Here is a 19,834-nt window from a genome sequence, read left to right as displayed (position 1 = left end):
TCGTTCAGCGCCGCCTGCAGAGCGTCGTGGGCGTTTTCGCCTGAGGAGGCGTCGTGGTTGATAACCAGTACCTCGGTAATGGCACTACCGCTGCTGTCGGCTTGAGGAAGAGGGTCGTTGATGACCACCATGTTGGTGGCGAAGGCGTCAAGGGATGCCGTGTCGGAGTCGACAAGCATCGGGTCGGTGGAGCCAACCGACTCCAAGTCCGCGGCAAGCTCGCCGGAGACGTGGAGTTGATCGAGGAGGCTGACGAGGTGGCTCTCGGGGCAGTCTGTGCCCGCGTCGGATGTGGGATCGTCAGAGATGCGAGCCTCACCAAGAAGATCGGCGAGGCAGCTCGCCGCGCAGGCGTTGGCGACGTCTTGCAGCGCGTCGGGCAAAGCGCCATCGGGCGAGCCAGGGTGGCTACGCACGTTGGGAAGGAAGAGGGTTCCCGTCCAGAGCAGGTCTCCGGACGACGGTGCACCTGTCCCCACGGTGGGCGCCAAATGTCGGGTGGTTGTTGCGACATATGCCAATGGATGGCTTATCATTGTGGGAGCCAATAAAACATCGCCGATGCCTAGAAACAGGATAAGGCGAAAACATGCACGCCGACGAATCTTACCCAGCTTCAGGGCTCTCCGTGGAGATAACACCCCTAATGCTGCTCTGCGGGGTCTCTGCATGATCACTAGCTCGGTGGGTTGCTACAGAATGCTCCTTGAGCTGTTCGGTGAAAGGATGAGGGAGGGCCAGGCTAGCCCGCTCCTCTTCTCCTTGTGGTGTCTAAAATCTATCCAAAGAGTGATCTCCCCTGCATGGGAACCCTGGGGGGTTTATATAGGCCTACCCCCCCAGGGGTACAATGGTAATCCGGCTGGGCGTGGGTCCCAGACGTCTGTGCAGTGGCGGAGGCAGCGTGTAGGCACGGTGGGCCGTGGCCCACCCAGAATTTGGAGAATTTTTTTTCTACCATGTACTAATTTAGACCAAATGATTGTCCAAAGCCCAGCCCCAGCCGTCTAGGTTTCTTCTCGCGTGTGAAGGCAGCTCCGTGCCTCCGTCTCCTCTCTGGCCACGCCGCCTCAGCGGCTCAGCCCTCACCCATCTCTCCTCCGAGCTCCAGCCACTGGTTCCCCTCCTCTCGCCGCTCGCCCCGCCCACAGTCGCCGTCGTCGGGCCAGGAGAGACGAGACAGGGGCATCCGCTGCGTCTCCCGTGCGGACTGCGGCTGGATCGATCCTGCTGTGCTCGCGGCTGGCTGGACACCACTCCAGCTGCGTCTCCCTCACCACCGTCGGACCAGTACTGCGCCGGACGGCCTCAAATCATCTTCCCCAACCTCCGTTTGAACAAATCAGCAAGGTGAGATTCCAAGCTTTCCCCCAAAGTTGATGCTTTGCTGCTTCCAAATAAATTGATGCCCAGTCCAGTGTATATGAATTGCTAGTAGTTGATGTCCAGTGGCCCAATCCAGCGTAGATTTGTACTGGTTTATATGCAATGGTCAATAGTTGATGCTTATATTGTGTAGAACTGATTAAGTATGCTGCTGCTACCAATGATGTTTTAATTTTGATATAATTGCAGAGCAGAACATGAAGAGGAATGGTGCCATTCTGGACCTTTTTTGAAAACATGAAGAGAAAGCAAGGAAGATTGCTACTGAACATCACACTGAAGATATTGAAAATGCGCGGTGTCCTAATTCCCCACCTCCAATCCATTCTGATATGGACATGGATACAGATAGTGAGATCGATGTTGAAATTGAAGATGCAACGCCAAGTCTTCCATCACCCCAACAGCCAAGTGCACATGTCTTTTCAGGTGATCCTGGGAAAAGAACTCCTATTTCAGAGTATGCTTTTAATGATCAAGATAGTGTTCGAAGAAGATACATTGCAAAAACTGCATGCCGACCATATGCACATGCTTTTCAAGTTAGGAAAATCTATGGTAAAAATCGACACTTTAGTTTTGTTTGGTTTGAAAAGTACACTTGGCTAGAATATAGTGTCTCCAAGGAAGCAGCATATTGCTTTGTGTGCTATTTGTTCAAAGGGAAAACTAATGGGGGGCCTAGGGGTGATGCCTTTGTTAAAACTGGTTGGAGAAATTGGAACAAACCTGATGCACTGGACAAACATATGGGCGGTATTGGTAGTATTCACAACCAAGCTCAAGAGAAGTACAATTTATTTGTGACACCTCAAACGTCAATTGGTAATACCATGGTGAGGGTGTCTAAACAGGATCTGCGTCTTTACAAGGCTAGGCTAACTTATTCACTAAGATGCTTGAGGTTTCTTTTGAACCAAGGATTGGCATTTCGTGGACATGATGAGAGTGAAGAATCTAGCAATAGGGGAAACTTTCTTGAACTTCTAAAATGGCTTGCAGAAAATGATGAAGAAGTTGATAAGATTGTTTTGCACAATGCTCCTAGAAACTGCATCTTGACTAGTCCAACGATACAAAAACAAATTATTGAATCTTGTGTTGTGTTAACTACAAAACAAATTATTGAAGATCTTGGTGATGAGCACTATGCAATCCTAGCTGATGAGTCTAGTGATGCATCTCATAAAGAGCAACTTGCTATTTGCATACGTTATGTTGATAAAGTTGGAAAGGGGTGTGAGAGGTTTCTTGGAGTTGTTCATGTTGCCAACACAACTTCCTTGTCACTTAAAGCTACAATTGAATCTTTGCTTACCGATCATCATTTGACTCTTACTCAAATCCGTGGGCAAGGATATGACGGGGCTAGCAACATGAAAGGGGAGATTAAAGGGTTGAAAACATTGATCATGAAAGAGTCGCCTTCTGCTTATTACATTCATTGCTTTGCACATCAACTTCAATTGGTTCTTATTGCCGTGGCAAAGGGAAATGAACCATGTAAATGGTTTTTTGATCATGTTTCTTACTTGCTGAATATTGTTGGAGTTTCTTGCAAGCGTCATGACATGCTTCGAGATGTTAGAGCTCAAAAGGTTTTGGAAGCACTTGAAATGGGTGAAATTGAAAGTGGAAGTGGGTTAAATCAAGAGATGGGATTAGCTAGACCCGGTGATACTCGGTGGGGTTCTCATTTTCGAACCATTCTGCACATTATTACCATGTACCCCACAATACTAGAAGTACTTGATACTATTGGAAAAGATCCTTCACAAAGTGGTGAGTGGACAAGAATACGTGCAGTGGCTTTTGCCTTGGAGTCATATGACTTTGTTTTCAATCTTCATGTGATGCTTGTTATTCTTGGCCACACTAATGAGTTGTCTCAGTCATTGCAAAAGAGAGATCAAGATATTGTTAATGCAATGGCACTTGTTAGTTTGGCAAAGAATAAAATGCGACATATGAGGTCTCATGGCTGGGAAGAATTTCTTGCAAAGGTGACATTGTTTTGCAACAAACATGGCATTGAAGTTCCTACACCGGAGGATAATTATGTGCCTCATGGAAGATCACCTCGGTATTATGAAGTGCAAACAAATGATGATCGTTATAGAAGAGAAGTATATCTTGGTATCCTTGATCAAATCATTCAAGAGCTTGACAATAGGTTTGATGAGGTTAATATGGAGTTGCTTATTTGCATGTCTGCTTTGAACCCCGCAAATTCATTTGCTTCTTATGATGCACTCAAGGTAATGAAACTTGCTGAATTCTACCCCCAGGACATATCAAGCATGGATTTGGTAAGGCTTGAATTCCAACTTGATACTTTTATTGATGATATGAGACAAGATGATAGGTTCAGATCTGTGCGTAATATTGGTGAACTCTCTGTTATGCTTGTTGGTACAAACAAACATGTTCTCTATGATTTGGTCTACATGCTTATCAAATTGGTATTGATCTTACCGGTGGCCACAGCGAGTGTTGAAAGAGTATTTTCGGCAATGAATCTAGTGAAAAATAAGTTGAGAAATAGTATGAGTGATGATCTCATGAACAATTGTTTAGTAACATTCATTGAGCGAGATGTGTTCTTGAAAGTAAGCGAGGAAGACATAGTTGAAGATTTCATGGCAAAGGAACGTCGTAGAGTTACTTAGTGTTATAGTTTCTACATGCCTACATATTTGTATCTTTCATGTAAGACTATTTGTATTTGCAACGTTGCAAATTCGGAATATTTGGGAACTATAATGTTGTCTGACTTGATTGGGCTATTTGTATTATATTTTTGCCAACTATTGTATGTATGACACTTGGATTAGGTAGAATTTTTTTAGGTGTGCACACCCACCATTTCATTCCTGGCTCCGCCACTGCCTCTGCCGGGTCGCGCTCCGACTGGATGAAGTAGTAGAAGAGGCGGACGCCGTCGTCCAGCGCCACGTACCTGCACCGTCGTATCATCCGACCAAGAGTTAACCAAAGAAGAAGAAGAAGAAGAAGAAGAAGAAAAAGAGCAGAGCATACCCAGTTTCGAGGGAGAAGGGCAGGGGTCCGGAGAAACCCGGCAGCCGCGGCACGGCTTTGGTGGTGATAGACGGCGTCGCGGCGGAGAGGAAAGGATGGACTAGGAGGAGGAGAAGCAGCAGCAGCAGGGAGGGTGATTGCACAAGCGCGCTATGTATAAAGGTCAACAAATTTTAGTTTAATAACACAACATTGGAAAACCAAATATAATCTATGTTTTAATTTGAATATTTCTATTCAAATATGTGTCTGGGTCAGGTATATGAATTTCTTGAACTTCAGTGGGTTCAAACACATGGTTACCGTATTTGGGTGAAATTCACCCTTTTATCTTTTCCTTTTTTTGGTCAATTTTCTATTCAGTTACAAATAACAACCCAATGTCCATTGCAACAATGCTCTAAGTAGTCTACCTATGCATGTTTATTTTCTCTATTTTCATTTATGCCTTTTGTAGTTGAAACTTTGCAATGACCTTTTGCTTATATACGCTGCCAGATACAAAGATTGATCAAGTTTCTAAAATTCTACGGTTATTCTTTCTTTCGTGGCTCCCTTTGATAATATGTTTAGCATGCTTATAGATATGTCAAGTTGTGGTCCTCGCATGATCTGTTTAAGGAGTTCGAATCGTACCAACATGGAAATTTATCTTAATTGATCAGGGTGTCATTGCTGGCAATCCATTGACTGATACAACGACGGCCTTCAACGCTCGAATTCCATTTCTTCATGGGATGGGAATTATACCAGATGAAATCTACGAGGTACATAGTCAGGACATACTCAAGTTTACCTTTTGAGAGTAATTAATGTGTATGCTATAAGAAAATGACTAGTACCAATTTACATTTAGCATCAGCTTGCTTCTACCTCTCAAGTCAAATATAATGCTTCTCAACCAGAATCAAATTGATATTAACTTAAATACTGAATTTGGTCTAGTGCATCCCTATTGATTCGGAATATCATGGAACAAGACATAGTTAACCGCAGTGCGGAAAATATGATAAGCTTGTAATATTCACCTTTCAGGCTGCTCGTGAAGGCTGTGGAGGAGAATATCGCTGGCCATCGAACTCCCATTGTGCCAATTCCCTCCAAGACATCCAAGAGGTGAGTGACAGTACCGACCACAAATGTGTTGATTATCCTGGTAGCAATCGCACGACACACTTAGCTTGCAATAGCAGCTTGCTAGTTGGTGACTTAGTCTGCATTTTTGGCTTGTGATACAGTGCATGAGGGGCTTAAACGATGTACACGTCTTGGAGAAAATCTGTCCAGAATATCCAAGCCTCGCCCTTCAAAAGCAGCCGACGTCGCAGGATCATGGAAGAAGAAGGCTAACAGAGTCCGCAGTTTCGTCTCTGTGCAGGGTAAACGTCTCAAGTACCATTCTTAGTTTCTTCTCAGTTTTTTGTTTTCACTTCTCGTTTTTTTTTAATAAAAGGGGTTTCCCCCCAGCCCCATTTTATAACAAACAAGGCAAAAGGCACACCCTTTTTTATTCCTTGTTTGCTTAGTCGAAATCTATTATTGGTTTCAGTTTGTTATTCCTATTTTACGGTGTTAGCGGTAATCTCAAGTGTTGTGCTTCATTTGTTTGATGCAGAATGCCACATACTTCTTGTCCGAGTTGTGGACAAATGACGAAGCTGTAAGGGAGAGTTTGGCTATTCACAAGGTAAGGTAGGGTGGGGCTAGCTTAGAGGTATATGTATTCTTACTTGATAAAGTATTGGCCAGTACTAGGCGCCGGTCCGCCGGCGCTAGATTCGGCCGGTCAGACCCAGCCGTTCGATCTGGTACAGTACAGCCGTCCAAAAAAATCATTCGCCCCGATCTAGCCTTCCCTTCCGTCTTCTTCCTTCCCACGAATCCCAAATAAAATCCCACGCCGCTGTCCCCGCGGCTCCGCCTTCGTGTGCAGCTCGGCGAGGGGAACGACTGCCGGCCGCCGCGCGCTTGCACCTCTATTCCTTGTAGCCCCTCTGCTGCTCGCCGGAGAACCTTCTCGCTAGTTAATTTTCAGTTACAAGCTCCACCTCAGAGTTGCAACTCCCCCGTCAACGCTCCATGGTTGTGGCACCCAATGTGTCGCCTCCGCCACTTGTCGTCGACCCTCGCTGCGACTGACGACCACCATTAAACGACATTGAGTGGATGTAGCAAAATACATCGCCGGGTAGTAGCAAAAAACACCAACGGTGGCAGCAAGAAAAATTGGTCGCCGGCGTCACAGCTCCGCCACCACGGATGTAGCAAATTACCTCGCCAATAGTAGCAAAATTAGACGACGATGGCAGCAAAAAGAAATTTGGCTGCCAGCGTCGTAGCTCCGCCATCATGGATGTAGCAAATTACCTCGCCGATAGTAGCAAAATCAGACGACGGTTGCAGCAAAAATGTCACCGTCATCGCGGGGGCGCAGGTCCGCCATGATGAATGTAGCAAAATCGTTTGCTGGCTGCAGCTTTTTGCGCCGCTGCTTCCAGCTTTTTGCATCGATGGTTCCAACATTGGCAGCGACGGTGTGGTTGCAGCTCGCGGACCGCCGACCGCCGATTAGCCGCTGTGCAGGTTACAGCTTGCCGACCACCGGATTGATGCCGGTTGTAGCGCCGCAGCCGTGGGGAGGCAAGAGCTGCGCGAGCACCGCATCAGCAAAGTCGCTCCTCGGGAAAGATTGACGTGCTTGACCACCATGGCTTGCAGTCTGGAGGAAGGGGATTTGGGAAGAAAGAGATGTGGAAAAACGAGTGGACGTTGTTGTCTTGGGGAAGATAAGACGAAGAAGGAAGCGGTGCGTGTGGGGCCAGAGTGACGTGTTGCATGCTCGATGGCGCAAAGCGCGTTAGCGAGCGAGGCGTCCGGCCCAGTTTCGGCCGGTTCGCCGATTACAAACATTTACCTAAAGTATTTGACTGGACCTAATTAGAGCTAGGAAACCGGAATTACTCCTAGTGTTTCAATAACAAAGTAGGAGGTGAGAATTGGAAGAGAATTATTTTAGTGATTATATATTGACCTTCTATTATGAGCTTTTAACTAATGACCACCTAGATTTTTCTTTGCGGTGAGGGAATTCTCCGCATGCCACCAAATAAGAAGCCCATGTTCCATCAATAATGAAGGGCTTATTTGGTAAATATGGTGTATGTTGTGCAGGAAACCGTTCCATCATGGCTACGATGTGATTTCAATCTACCTTACACATATGAAATCAGCAGCACCGTTGATGATCATTTAGCCTTGATTACTAAAGGATACCGGGCTATGATATACAGGTAAGCATGCATGCTAATATACGTTTCACCTGAATAGTCATTTGATGATGGAAATATACACTTGGGTGAACAGTCGCTTAATTAATTACAATCGTAAGCAAATTAACTAGATTCGTCATTTCATGATGCTGCAGTGGAGATCATGACAGTAAAGTATCTTATGTCGACACCCAAGCATGGATCAGACGACTTAACCTGCCCATCACGGACCGTTAGCGACCATGGCATCTGGACGACCAAATTGTGGGGTAAGGACACCAAACCAGCTCAACCTATATGTTCTGGCTGTGTGCAGAGGCCTAGTGTGTTTATTAGTGGAAAACTGAGCAGTCGTAGTTCACATATTGATGCCTTACACGTCGCCTTTTCATTCTCTTGTTTTGCATAGGTACACAAGAACTTACTCCAACAATTTGAGATACGCAACTGTAAAGGTACGTGTCTGGATGAATATATGCATGCGCCATTAACTGCTTTCAGGTTTAACTTGAGCTTAATTACCAAAGCTAGTTAGCATCCATAACAAATACTCCCTCTGTAACTTGACATAAGACATATGTTGATACTATGATAGTATATAAAATGTCTTATATTAAGTTACAAAGGGAGTAGAACGCAATGTAGTACTTTCTCCGTCCGGAATTAGCTGACGCTAAAACGAGATGTATCTAAACATATTTGAATGCTAGATATGTCTGTTTGAGCGTCAGCTAATTTCAGATGGAGTAAGTAGCAAATTAATTGTGAGTTGGTTAATTTAAATATGTGCGCGTGTAGGGTGCCGGCCACACAGCCCCGGAGTACATGCCAAGGGAGTGTCTGGCTATGATCGATAGATGGCTTTCCGGTCAACCTCTTTGAGCAATCAACTGATGTGATGCTGTGGCAGTGCGGAGATTGGTAATGTGTATTGCGAGTAACAGATGAGAGAATAAACATGTAAGATGAAAGATGTTGTCGTATAGTGTGTGTTGTATTGAGGCTTTCAAGGGGTAACAGGGTGGTCGCTTTCATTGAGTTGTAGGGGAACTGGCTTATGAATTCCGGTGGAAATGGAAATGAATAAATAAGAACCCGCCGGAGAAAAAAGCTCTTGGAAACTATTTTCTTGTCCTATTCATTTCAGATTATGAGATTTGGGAGGGCCTATTTTCATGTGTTGAGCTTATGCAAAGGTCTGTAATGGTGCCAATGTATGATTTCTATGTATACAAGTCAAACAAAAGGACGGTTTCAGCGGGTTTTCTCCACATACAAAAGGAGTTGCAATTAAAAGCTCGTCCATATTGTGTAGACTCCTTGTACTCCTAGTCAAGCTATCAAAGTCGCAGCAAATATTGTCGGTAGGAGCAAGCTGCGTGCACATGTTGATTGCTGGTCGCTGTTGGTGGTGCGCAGGCGGATGGATGGGGTCGATCGACATGAACGCTGCTTAAATTATGACGAGCGACATCTTAATGAACTTAACTGGTACATATGCATCCATCGTGGTTAACACGAAGTGACAGCACCGTGGACCGCTCACCAGTGACTCGGCTGTGACGCCTACCTCGCCGACTGCTAAGTTTAACCACAAGAAAGAAAAAAACATTTTGAATGTTTAACCTCGGAAAGCCACGGCCTTCTGCCTGTACGGACAGGGATCCGGTGACTTCACTAAGCAAAGTCTCATCGTGACTTTACCTAGGTGAGTGCCATCGGATCAAGATCCAGCGGTCAAGATTGATTCAAATTTTGTACTCAAAACTAAAACTGCCCAGAAAAAATTGAAAAAATTCAGGTAAGTCATACATGTTCCATTCCATTTTCTGTGAAATTTTTGTTTCATTTGGATAAACGGTCTATGATTAAATAGGGTTTTATATTTCAAGCTCAAAACACAATTAGCTGCTAAACCATTTATCCAAATGGAACGAAAATTTCCCAGAATATCCAATGGAACATATATGACTTAAATGAATTTTTTTCAATTTTTTCTAAAGAGTTTGAATTTTGAGCATAAAATTTAGACCAATCTTGTCCATTAGATCTTGATCCAATGGCCCTCACCTAGGTAAAGTCACGATGAGACTTTGCTCAGTGAAGTCACCGCCGCCTTGTACAGTTCAAGTTCATACATACCTCTGTTTTCGAGTCGAGCGACTAGTCGCGACTAGTCGTCGACTAGTCGACGAGTCGCAAGAGCAGGAGCGCCTCGGGCTGGCGACTCGACTCCTCGCATGAGTCGAGCGACTCGAGCGACTAGTCTCGACTAGTCACGACTAGTCGCCAGAAGTGAGTCGAACGACTCAGTTATTTTGGGCCCCCAACAGTTTTTTGGCCCATCAGCCCATCCCAGCACTGGAAATATATAGATCGATCCATCCCCCGTCACCCTGACCTAACCCTTTCCCTGGCGGCTGCCTTCACTCCTCCCCTGTGCTCCTCCCCTTCCTCCTTTGGTTGCTGCTGCTATTGTGCTCCTCCACTCCTCCCCTGGTTGATGCTGCTGTTGTTGTGCTCCTCTACTCCCCTGGTTAATGCTGGTTAATGCTGCTGCTCTTGTGCTCCTCCACTCCTCCCCTGGTAAGTATTGTTTCTGCTAGTTAGCTTAGGGCTTGATTTGGTGAGAAAAACAACTAAGTGGAGTTATCTTTCCTTCTATCATAGATTCACAGCAAGCACCATGTCCTCCCAGCTTGAGATATCCCAAGTTGTTCGATCAGCTCAAGCTGCAGAAGAAGCTGATGAGCACTATGACCCATTCAAAGATCCTAAGAGGAGGCCAACAAAGAGCAAGGATCCAGCATGGAAATATGCATTCTGGCCAGATCTTAACAAGAGATTGTTGCTGCAATGTAATTTGTGCGGCAAGAAAATTACCTCTGGACCTTGTAGGATGAAGAAACACCTTGCTGGGGGGTTTACAATTGTGAGTATGTGCACCAAAACAACCCCTGAAATTCGAAAGGAGATGCACGAGTACTTGAGGACTCACTCATTCAGTTTCAAAAATCTTGATGGAGATGAAGGTGGTGAAGAAGGTGGTGAAGAAGGTGCTGAACAAGAGAAGTGTGCAGCAAGTTCAAGAGCTTCCAACTCCAACTCCAACGCCTCCACCAAAAGGAAATCAGAGGGGACTACTCATTTGGCAACGACGGTGGCAAAGAAGCAAGGAAAGTCCATTGCAGATCAGATTCGGAAGACACCGGAAGAGGTGGTTGCTGAGAGACATATGTTAAAGGGCACTCAAAAGACCATGAAGGATTACAGCAAGAAGACAAAGGAGCAAAAAGATGAAGTAGATGGTCATGTAGCTGACTTTTTGTATGAGAATTGCCTTCCACTCAATATTGTTAATTCAAGGAGTTGGGAGATTCTATTGGAGTCTATAGGGCAGTATGGCTCTGATTATATATCTCCTACTTATCATCAAGTGAGGGAACCATTGCTTGAGAAGGCAAAGATCAAGACCGACAACTTGAAAGGGAAGCATGAAGTTGCATGGAAAGAATATGGTTGCTCACTCATGTCAGATGGCTGGACGGACATGACCGGGCGGCACTTGATCAACTTCCTTGTCAATAGTCCAGAAGGTACCTTCTTCTTAGGGACAGCCAATGTTTCTTCTGAAACAGTTGATGCAAATCTGGTGGCAAAGCTGTTGAGCGAACAAATTGATGCAATTGGCCCTGAATTGGTAGTCCAAGTAGTTAGCGATAATGGGTCTAACTACAAGGCAGCCGGTAGACTTCTAATGGAAAAGTATCCTACAATGTATTGGACACCTTGTGCTGCCCACTGCTTGGATCTTATGCTAGAGGACATTGGGAAGATCAAAGAGTTCAGCCGTTGCATTGCTAAAGCAAAGAGAACAACCAGATTTATTTATGCCCATGGAAAGGTTCTTGATTTAATGAGAAGCTTGAATGGTAAGCAAGAAATTGTGAGGCCTGGAGCAACTCGTTTTGCTACGTCATTCCTTACTTTGGCAAGCATGTGGAAGCAAAGGCAAACCTTGAAAACTCTCTTTGTTAGCCCACAATGGTATGCAAACAGATTAAAGGACAGCGAAGGAGGGAAGGCGGCTGAAGCAACTGTGATCTCCGTGTCATTTTGGCAATCGGTGGAGCATTGCATGAGAGCTTCACAACCACTTCTTAGAGCTTTGAGGATCGCTGATGGTGATGAGACTCCGGCTATGGCAGAAATGTGGGCAGCCATGGATTTTGCAAAGACACACATAAAGGAAGCTTTGGCACATAAGCCAAACCTCCTAGGTCAAGTGGTAGCTATTGTTGATAAGAGGTGGGATAAACAGATGGAACAAAAGCTACATGGGGCTGCTTTGTTCTTGAACCCAAATAAATTCTTTGCCATTAAGGAGTCCAACAGAAGACAAGCTGCCCGTCTCCGTTCAATGTTCAATGATGTGCTATGGAAGATGGTGCCTGATGATGAGCAGCAAGCAACTATTAGTAGGGAAGCTGACGACTATGAGCTGGGGAGTGAATGTTTCTCGAAGCCATTGTCAATTAAAGACCGTGACAAAAAAAGCCCTCGTAAGTATAAATTTTATGGCAGCTTGTGTCTTCTTGTTCAGCTCAGTTACTCCACTAATTGCTGGTTATTGTGGCCTTCTCTTTAATGTGGGACTTCTTGGTTTTGTAGTTCTTTGGTGGAATGCTTATGGTGGCCTTGCTTTTGACCTCCAAACTCTTGCAAAGCGAATCATTAGTCTATGTTGTTCAGCATCTGGCTGCGAGCGCAATTGGAGTGTATTTGCTCATGTAAGTAGCAGCAGCATCTGGCTGGTTTGATAGGCTAATTGCAGCAGCTTCTCACATATTTGTGTGCTTGCAGATCCACACCAAAGGGAGAAACCGTCTAGAGTACAAGAGATTGAACAAGCTATCATATGTATCGTACAACCGGAAAATGGAAGCTAGGTTTCAGAATCTGCGTGAGCAAGGCTCTAAAGCAAAGAAATCGAGTCCACTTGTCCTAGAAGAATTTGAATGGGATAATGAATGGGTTGATATCAATGCTGAAATGGTACATGAAGATCAAGCTCAAGTCATGGACGGTGAAACACCACTACTTTGGTCTCAGGTTGATGAAGCCATGGGTGCATCAACTTCTCTAGCAGGCCGCAACTATCCTAGGAGAGCTCGTGGTGATCCTAGTGAGCCTATTGCACGACCCATAGGCCCTTATATCACCTACACTCGGAACAACGCAAGAACAAGGCTGGTTGTGCATGATGAAGAGTTGAGGGCTGAATTAGAAGCGGCAGAATATGACAAAGACATGGAGAGCAGTGATGAAGACGATGCTGAATCACCAGATGATGAAGACACTGATTTTCAGCTTGAAGACATGGAGCTTGAGGCTTGATTGCTTGAAGATTTGAAGTGTTGACTTATTTCCTTGCATTTTAATTTGCCATTCATGTTTTGGTGTTGAAGACTTGAAGTGTTGAACTTATTTCCTTGCATTTGAATCTGGTTGCATTTACTTAATGTACCTACTGCCCTACTACCTAGTACCTACTGCTTAACTCACGTCGACTCGTCGCCATGTCGACTCATCGACCGTGAGTCTAGACTAGTCACGACTAGTCTAGAGTCGCTCCCCCCGAGCAACCCGTCGACTCGTCGACTCGAAAACGTTGATACATACATCCGGTAACTCTACCTATATATTACAAAAACATGTGGCTCGCCCCACCACAGGTTTGATCAACTACTTGGACCGCCGGGCTGCTTCAGTTCAGGGACATGCATATTCCTCTTTCAAGCGTATCCTCGACGACACCGACTACTACCAACGGCAAAATGGTTGTGGCACCCTGAGCAAAATCACAACATGTATCATCGTCTACTCATTGCACCGCTGATTCTGATTTTGCCTCCTCCATCTGTTCATCTCCAGGGAGCCCGAATACGCGCAGGTTGTGGTCCATGGAACCTACGGCCACATACTTGGCATCTGCCCCGAACTTCACCGATGTCACTTTCCCTGGAAAGGACAGACACAGCCATGTTAATTTGCCCTTGACAAAGGAACCCGCGACATTGGAGAAGAGCAGATAAATACTATGTCGAACCTGTGCCGGATAAATCTGGTAATGTCTTGACAAGATTCCATTCCGTCTTCACATTGGCTACTTGGTAAACCCTGCAACCATTATGCACAAGAGGTTATATTCAGCGCAAAGCTAACAACATATCGTGAGCTGAGCCATTTCATTCCTTACAGTATAACAATACCATGCAGCTAAGTTGGATCGGTCGGTAGCATACCTTATATCAGAACCAGCAACAGCGATATAACTCCCACTAAAGTCAAACTCCACTGCAAGAGAAAATGTCTTGTCATTCATGAAAATACGGATTCTGGTTGTATGGAAGCCTTATTTCACATTAGTTTGAGCAGTTTTCTTCCAAATATCTACTTGCAATTTATGTAGAAACCCAGTACTTTCGCATTTCTTTTAGAAAAAAAATAGAGATCTCCTTACCAGAACTTGTTGGTGTGTCTGGATCGTATGGAGAGAGGGTCCTAAAATTTCTCAGCTTCCGTAGATCCCAAAGCTTCACACCATCAAGGGCCGCGGTCTGTAAAGCGATGGTGAAAGTATCAGTATGAAACAGCAAGTGATCCAGAGTTATTGTGCAAAGATCTGGACTTCCACAGAATATACCGCTAGGAAATATCCATTTTCTGAGAAGGACATAGCAGTCACTGTTCCAACATGCCCAACCTCCCCTTCAAACTTTGCAACTCTTGTCTGCAAATATAAATTTTCAATCACGAGATGAGACATTAGAAGAGGATGGCATGGACGTCAACCTGAATTTAATCTGAATAGTATTCTTGCCTTGTCTTACCTGAGATTTTACATCCCAAATTTTGATAACACCTTCTGACGTGCCTGTTCCAAGGATAAGACCATCCGGGTGGAAAGCTGCTGACGTGTATGCATCTTGTCCAGAAGCCTCGCCAACCTGAATAACAGCACTTATCAAAATGGTAGATCTCTAGATGTACATGCTTCTGGAAATTTATGCGGAGTACCAGACCTGTGTGAGGCAAGACCCTGTTGAAATATCATAAAAGCACCATGTGTTATCTCTGGAGGCAGTTGCAAAGTATTTCTGACTAGCATGGACCGTGACAGCTTCAACCTGGTACATTTTCAAAAGAAAAATCAGAACGTAGGATAATACAACGAGCAGCATCAACAGCGAGATTATTCAAATAACAAAATACAGAAAATGCACAGGACCCACATGAAATTAACGCAAGAACATCCTCTGCTAGCTAGCGTCGCTGCATGCACGAAAAGGAAACAAGCTAATAATAGTGTAGCCGAACCATTTCCACAGTTTTAAAAAAGGTTCAACATTGAGAACTAACAGAGAACTAATTGTTTTTCTAGATCTCAGAAATTGATGTACATATATACTCGTATTATAGTTCTTGAGAAAAACAAAAACTGGAGATGCTCTCTAACATATTGCATCATTCAATTCAACCAACAAGTAAAACTGGCAGTATTGTTATGCAACAGTAAGTCATGCAGCAGATTGACTGCCATGGATGTGAGCAACCTGTTAGTTAACATACAATGATATGAATTGATACTGAATTAATTATTCGTTTCCAATCTTCATGTACTGGGCTACTGGCTATGTAGACTAAGCATTCATATAATTTCATTATGAATAACCAAGAAGTGTTCTCAAATCCCAGTCCAACTCTTGATCTCTTCCTTAACTGTTGATTAGGCTAAGTATTCATATGATTTCATTGTGAACAACGAATAAGTCTTCTCAAACCCCTAAAGGTTGATTGCAAACATCAAATAAGCAGGCATTCACCAGAGACAAATGTCAATGCAAACTAACCTCTGCACCATGATCTCTCATTGTGTGCCTGCAACCATAGCTTCCATCTTCATTACCTTGCCATACACGGACAGTCTGCAGAGTTTACAAACAAAAGAGTGAAGCCTATAATGATGAGTGGTGTGATGACTATGGTATTATCAGATTACTGGTCAATAAATTATCCTTTAATCATATTTATGTAAGGGAGCCCTAATCACCAGAATGAAACTTGGTGAATGCAAAAGTTTTTCTAGAACTGATACTGATATAGCTGATATCACATTAATGATTTACTTTACTACTATACAGTATCTGTAGGTGTACCTTATCTGCTGATCCCGTTATCAAAAGCTCATCCCGGGGAACAAATTTCAAACTCGTAATCTGTGCATAGGAATAAGCTATATTAACATATGTAAATGTAAAATGATGGGGAGAGAGTCAGTGAGTTTGAGTTCCGCAATGGACCTTCTTTGAGTGATCAGTGAGAGTGCACAATACTTGACCCGATGGCCTATCGAAAAGAACTGCGTTTGTATCGATACCCCCAGTAGCAATAATATCCTGGTGATAAATATAGAAATCAATTAGGTAAGTAAACAACCACCATTGCAGTGTCGCTATTCAAGCATACAAATTGCCACTTTTTAAAACTGAACTTGAAATGCATGTACCATAGTCAAACTACAATTGTAATATCAAAGTCTTATCAACAAGGAAAAATAATAATAATCTGACCTTTGAATGATGAATATCAATAGATAAAATCCCTGGTTTGTTTGTCTTGTGAAGTGGATGACTGGAGATCTGAGTATATCTTTCAAGTGCATCAATTGGTGCTAAACTTGGAGGTACCTGACAAAAACACAGAAATTAGTGTACCATTTCAACAAGACAAGACAAAAAACCAAGTGGGTAAAAACCACAATTATTTTTGGCATATAATCTTTATATGATCTGATCTAGTAAGGCATGTAGTACACAAGTTTGGAGAGGGACATATCAAGTTTCCTATGAACTAAAACAGGACAGGTTTGACAAACAACAAATTTTAGGTCCTTCTTTAATTGATTGTTAGGGAGAAGAGAAGCACACCTGCCGTTTCTTGCGCTGTGCTGAGAGCACAGAATTGCATTCTGTTAATTCATCGATGATGACAGGATTAATACCAGGACGTATCTTCTTCCCATCAGGACCCACTTCATCTTCCAAAGCTGTGTATCCAGGAAAGAGGATTAGAGCAGAACAGACAAAAAGGTTAGGTTTTGACATGTTAGAATGGTGAAAACCTCTTTTCCCATTTGTAACAGCAGCTACAGGCGCAGGTCCTGCAGCTGAAATAGGAATCTGCCTTTCAGCTTGAGCCAAAAGTGTCCTAGACTCATCTCTTTCCTTCTTTAGTCTGGCGATAACACGGCAAGCAGCATCATGCTGGAAATGGGCAAAACAAGCTAGTGAAAACCAATGGGTACATGATGATCATGCTCATGAAAGAAGACTAAAAAATAAAGCGTTTCTAGAAATAATTTAAGGAACCTCCTATCCAGGTGATCCACAAAGATGTCCTAGCTATGGCTGTATAAATCTCCGAAATCCTCTAAGCACATTCACAAACATCCATAAGGCTGAAATGTCAGAAACTTAACTAGCTGGCAACTACGAGGTTTTATCAAGATCCTGATATCAAATGGCACTTGCACTTTTAAAGGAAGAATACTTTATTGTTGAACACAATAAAAAAAGTGTATATAATTCATGACACTATTTGGAAAGATTGGAAAACCTGGTATAACGCATGACTGAGCTCTTGTCTTGCTGTATGTAGCTGCTGCTCCAAAGCAAAATTAGACAGCATGAGAGCATCCCACTCCTGCAACATCAGAGGAAAGAAGTCTAAATCTGCACTTGCAGCTCGATAAGAATTCCAAACTATTTAACAACAGAAGATCAAATGCTTCACCATAAAAAGAATATTACAGGAATATGCAAAGACTCAAATGCATTACCCATTACCAACAAGCTGGAAGTACAATAAAAGCAGAATGCTTTTGTACAGTTTAGAATATCTCAAGATTATTACGGTTTTTCATGGCACTAAATACCCACATAAAAAAGGAAGTGAATTCAGTAGTCTTACATAAGGAAAACAAAATCATGAGTCGTCTTAAAATGTCAAAGAGCAAAAGGGAAATTCTGTGAGCTGAATGTGTTCGTATTCAATTACTACTCATTTCTTCCTATTTGAATTTAAACATAAGCACATTGTGAATCATATCCAGTCTTTAGGCAAAAGAACTTAACTTGATTCTTCGAAGTTACAACAATGGCCTCCAATACAAAGAACATGGTTAAGAATTACGATGACTACAAAATCAAATATATAAACTGTAAACGGAAGGAAGCGGGCACTTACATTCTGAAACATACCAAGGAGTCCAGGGACACTTGCAGCTTGCAGAGGTCTAGGCTTAGGAATCTGCAAAAAACGAGAGTTCTTCAATTGACAGGTATACACAACATATGAGACTAGTTTATTTTAACAAGGTATGAGTGTCAGCCTAAAAAAACAAGTAGGATGTCAATTTGTTTTGCCATTCTCTAAGCTAGAAGTTTCAGCGCCACAAGTAATGGTGCATGCATACATTTGGAGTCAGGTTTATCAATTGTGGTTTGGATATAATAGATTATCACAAAGATCGACCCTATCTAAGAAACCAATATTTCAATCAACTGGTGGTTAATACATGATTACTGTTTTAATTTCAGTACACGCTCATGGCTAAAACCTTTATGTAGGTAATCGACATTGTGTGGAAATACTGGTGCCTGATCAAATGCTATTACCCAGTTACTGAACCATGCAAAAGAATACAAAATCACTGCAAATCCTAAACCCTAATTAATGTCCTTGTTCCGTTATGTAAGTCTGATTGAGAACCTATCAGATATCTTTCTGAAGTAGCAAGATCGTACTACGAGAACCTTCGACCCGAGAATCCTGAACATGATGTCCTCCACAAGTAAGAGACTGTCACCCCATACATACTAAGATGTACCATGTAATTACCACATCGTGTCCTGTCCTTGTAGTCAAGGACTGCTAAACACCCAATCCAAAGTAGGCGACTACAAAGTGTGGCACTAGCAGGCATCAGCGAGGCTCATGACCAAACCCTAGTGTCTGAACAAGTTCTTCAGAACAACAAGATAAACACTGGAACCGCATTGAGGGAAGGAGACACAGTGTGCAGGCCTCACCTTGTTGGTCTTCACCGTCACGAGGTCGTCCATGGCGAGCTCCTCCTTGGTGACCGGGCACTTCCCGTGGTCCTGGGGAACCAAAACCAAAACAAAATCAGGGAAAAAGGCCCAGGCGCACGGACGGGCGCCTGACGCGAAACCTAGAGCGGGGGAAACGGTGGTGACCTCGATGTAGCGCCGGATGAGCCTCCGCTCGAAGAGCAGCCCCGAATTGGTCGACAGGACCGGGTCCTCCGGCACCTCGCCGGAGACTTGAGGGGAGAGGGCGCGGCAGCAGGAGGAAGCGGCGGGTTAGTGCCTGGAAATAGGAGAGGGGCCGTGGAACTAGGTTTCGGTGGTAGGGATGGGACGAGAGACGAGAGCTTACTTGCGCAAATCATGGCGGCGGAGAGGACGATGGTATCAGCGGGCGGCTGCACCTCCAGAGGGCGGGTTCTCCGGCGGCGGCAATGGGGGTGGCACCGACGAGGTGGGGGTTTGGGGGAGGGAGGGGGTGGCTTTGCTCGAGGCGCACACTGGAAACTCTTTTTTTTTCAGGACCGGAAACTTTGCGACGGTGGGCTGACCCGCAAATCTTGAACGGTCCAACAGCTCGGCCCATTCGGCCCGTACATGATGAGATTGTTCGGCCTATCCAGTTTTTTCTCAAAAAAAAAAACACTATCCAGTTGTGTTGGAGTACCCCCTCCAAAAATAAGTTGTGTTGGAGTTGGGTTTGCATTTTCCATATTTGGAGAACTTGTGTAGTTGCATGGTGTACATGAAAAAAGAAATGGAGTTTCTTTGCATACGACATCTTAAGTAGCAATTTGATCCAGTCTCATTTTTCAAGTGGTGATTTGAGATGTTATCTCTACAGTATCAATTGTATGTCTGGCCAAATGGCGCATTGCTACTGTTAAGGTTGAGATCATGGGAAAATTGGATTATTTTTTACTAAACGACCCCTCAAAAAACTTAATTCGTTCACTGACCCTCCAAAAA

At 43.9% G+C, this 19,834-nt stretch overlaps 2 protein-coding genes across 3 annotated transcripts; one reads left to right on the top strand and one right to left on the bottom strand.

The window, feature by feature from the left end:
• Positions 1-9,844: 9,844 nt before the first annotated feature.
• On the top strand, positions 9,845-13,163 carry LOC123105907 (uncharacterized). The gene is made up of 4 exons (XM_044528086.1): positions 9,845-10,280; positions 10,365-12,256; positions 12,366-12,484; positions 12,558-13,163. The coding sequence occupies exons 2-4, from the start codon at positions 10,381-10,383 to the stop codon at positions 13,089-13,091; spliced, it is 2,529 nt and encodes an 842-aa protein (XP_044384021.1). The 5' UTR covers positions 9,845-10,280; positions 10,365-10,380; the 3' UTR covers positions 13,092-13,163.
• Positions 13,164-13,170: 7 nt separating this feature from the next.
• LOC123105909 (pre-mRNA-processing factor 19) lies at positions 13,171-19,337 on the bottom strand. Of its 2 annotated transcripts, XM_044528089.1 has the most exons (18): positions 19,218-19,337; positions 19,016-19,101; positions 18,848-18,919; positions 18,003-18,065; positions 17,373-17,459; positions 16,879-17,020; positions 16,685-16,803; positions 16,328-16,444; positions 16,058-16,153; positions 15,914-15,973; positions 15,608-15,682; positions 14,780-14,884; positions 14,588-14,704; positions 14,401-14,487; positions 14,218-14,314; positions 14,000-14,051; positions 13,804-13,874; positions 13,171-13,715 (listed from the first exon to the last, which is right to left on the bottom strand). In XM_044528089.1, the coding sequence occupies exons 1-18, from the start codon at positions 19,228-19,230 to the stop codon at positions 13,579-13,581; spliced, it is 1,596 nt and encodes a 531-aa protein (XP_044384024.1). In that variant the 5' UTR covers positions 19,231-19,337; the 3' UTR covers positions 13,171-13,578. The 2 variants fall into 2 exon arrangements, with proteins under 2 accessions (XP_044384024.1, XP_044384023.1); XM_044528088.1 differs by having other exon boundaries at positions 16,685-17,020; positions 18,848-19,101.
• Between the last annotated feature and the right edge of the window lie 497 nt (positions 19,338-19,834).

The sequence above is a fragment of the Triticum aestivum genome, chromosome 5A (genome assembly GCF_018294505.1).
Source record: "Triticum aestivum cultivar Chinese Spring chromosome 5A, IWGSC CS RefSeq v2.1, whole genome shotgun sequence".
Lineage (NCBI taxonomy): Eukaryota > Viridiplantae > Streptophyta > Magnoliopsida > Poales > Poaceae > Triticum > Triticum aestivum.
This window is presented reverse-complemented; position numbering and strand designations above follow the sequence as displayed.

What these genes read in the sequence shown, in the direction of transcription:
- LOC123105907 (XM_044528086.1), top strand. Translation starts at nt 10,381, where the DNA reads ATGTCCTCCCAGCTTGAGATATCCCAAGTTGTTCGATCAGCTCAAGCT. An exon ending in CCGTGACAAAAAAAGCCCTC is followed by an intron (nt 12,257 to 12,365) that starts GTAAGTATAAAT and finishes TTGGTTTTGTAG; the next exon opens with TTCTTTGGTGGAATGCTTAT. An exon ending in ATTGGAGTGTATTTGCTCAT is followed by an intron (nt 12,485 to 12,557) that starts GTAAGTAGCAGC and finishes GTGTGCTTGCAG; the next exon opens with ATCCACACCAAAGGGAGAAA.
- LOC123105909 (XM_044528088.1), bottom strand. An exon ending in TGAGAGATCATGGTGCAGAG is followed by an intron (nt 14,885 to 15,607) that starts GTTAGTTTGCAT and finishes AAAATGTACCAG; the next exon opens with GTTGAAGCTGTCACGGTCCA. An exon ending in CAGGGTCTTGCCTCACACAG is followed by an intron (nt 14,705 to 14,779) that starts GTCTGGTACTCC and finishes GCTGTTATTCAG; the next exon opens with GTTGGCGAGGCTTCTGGACA.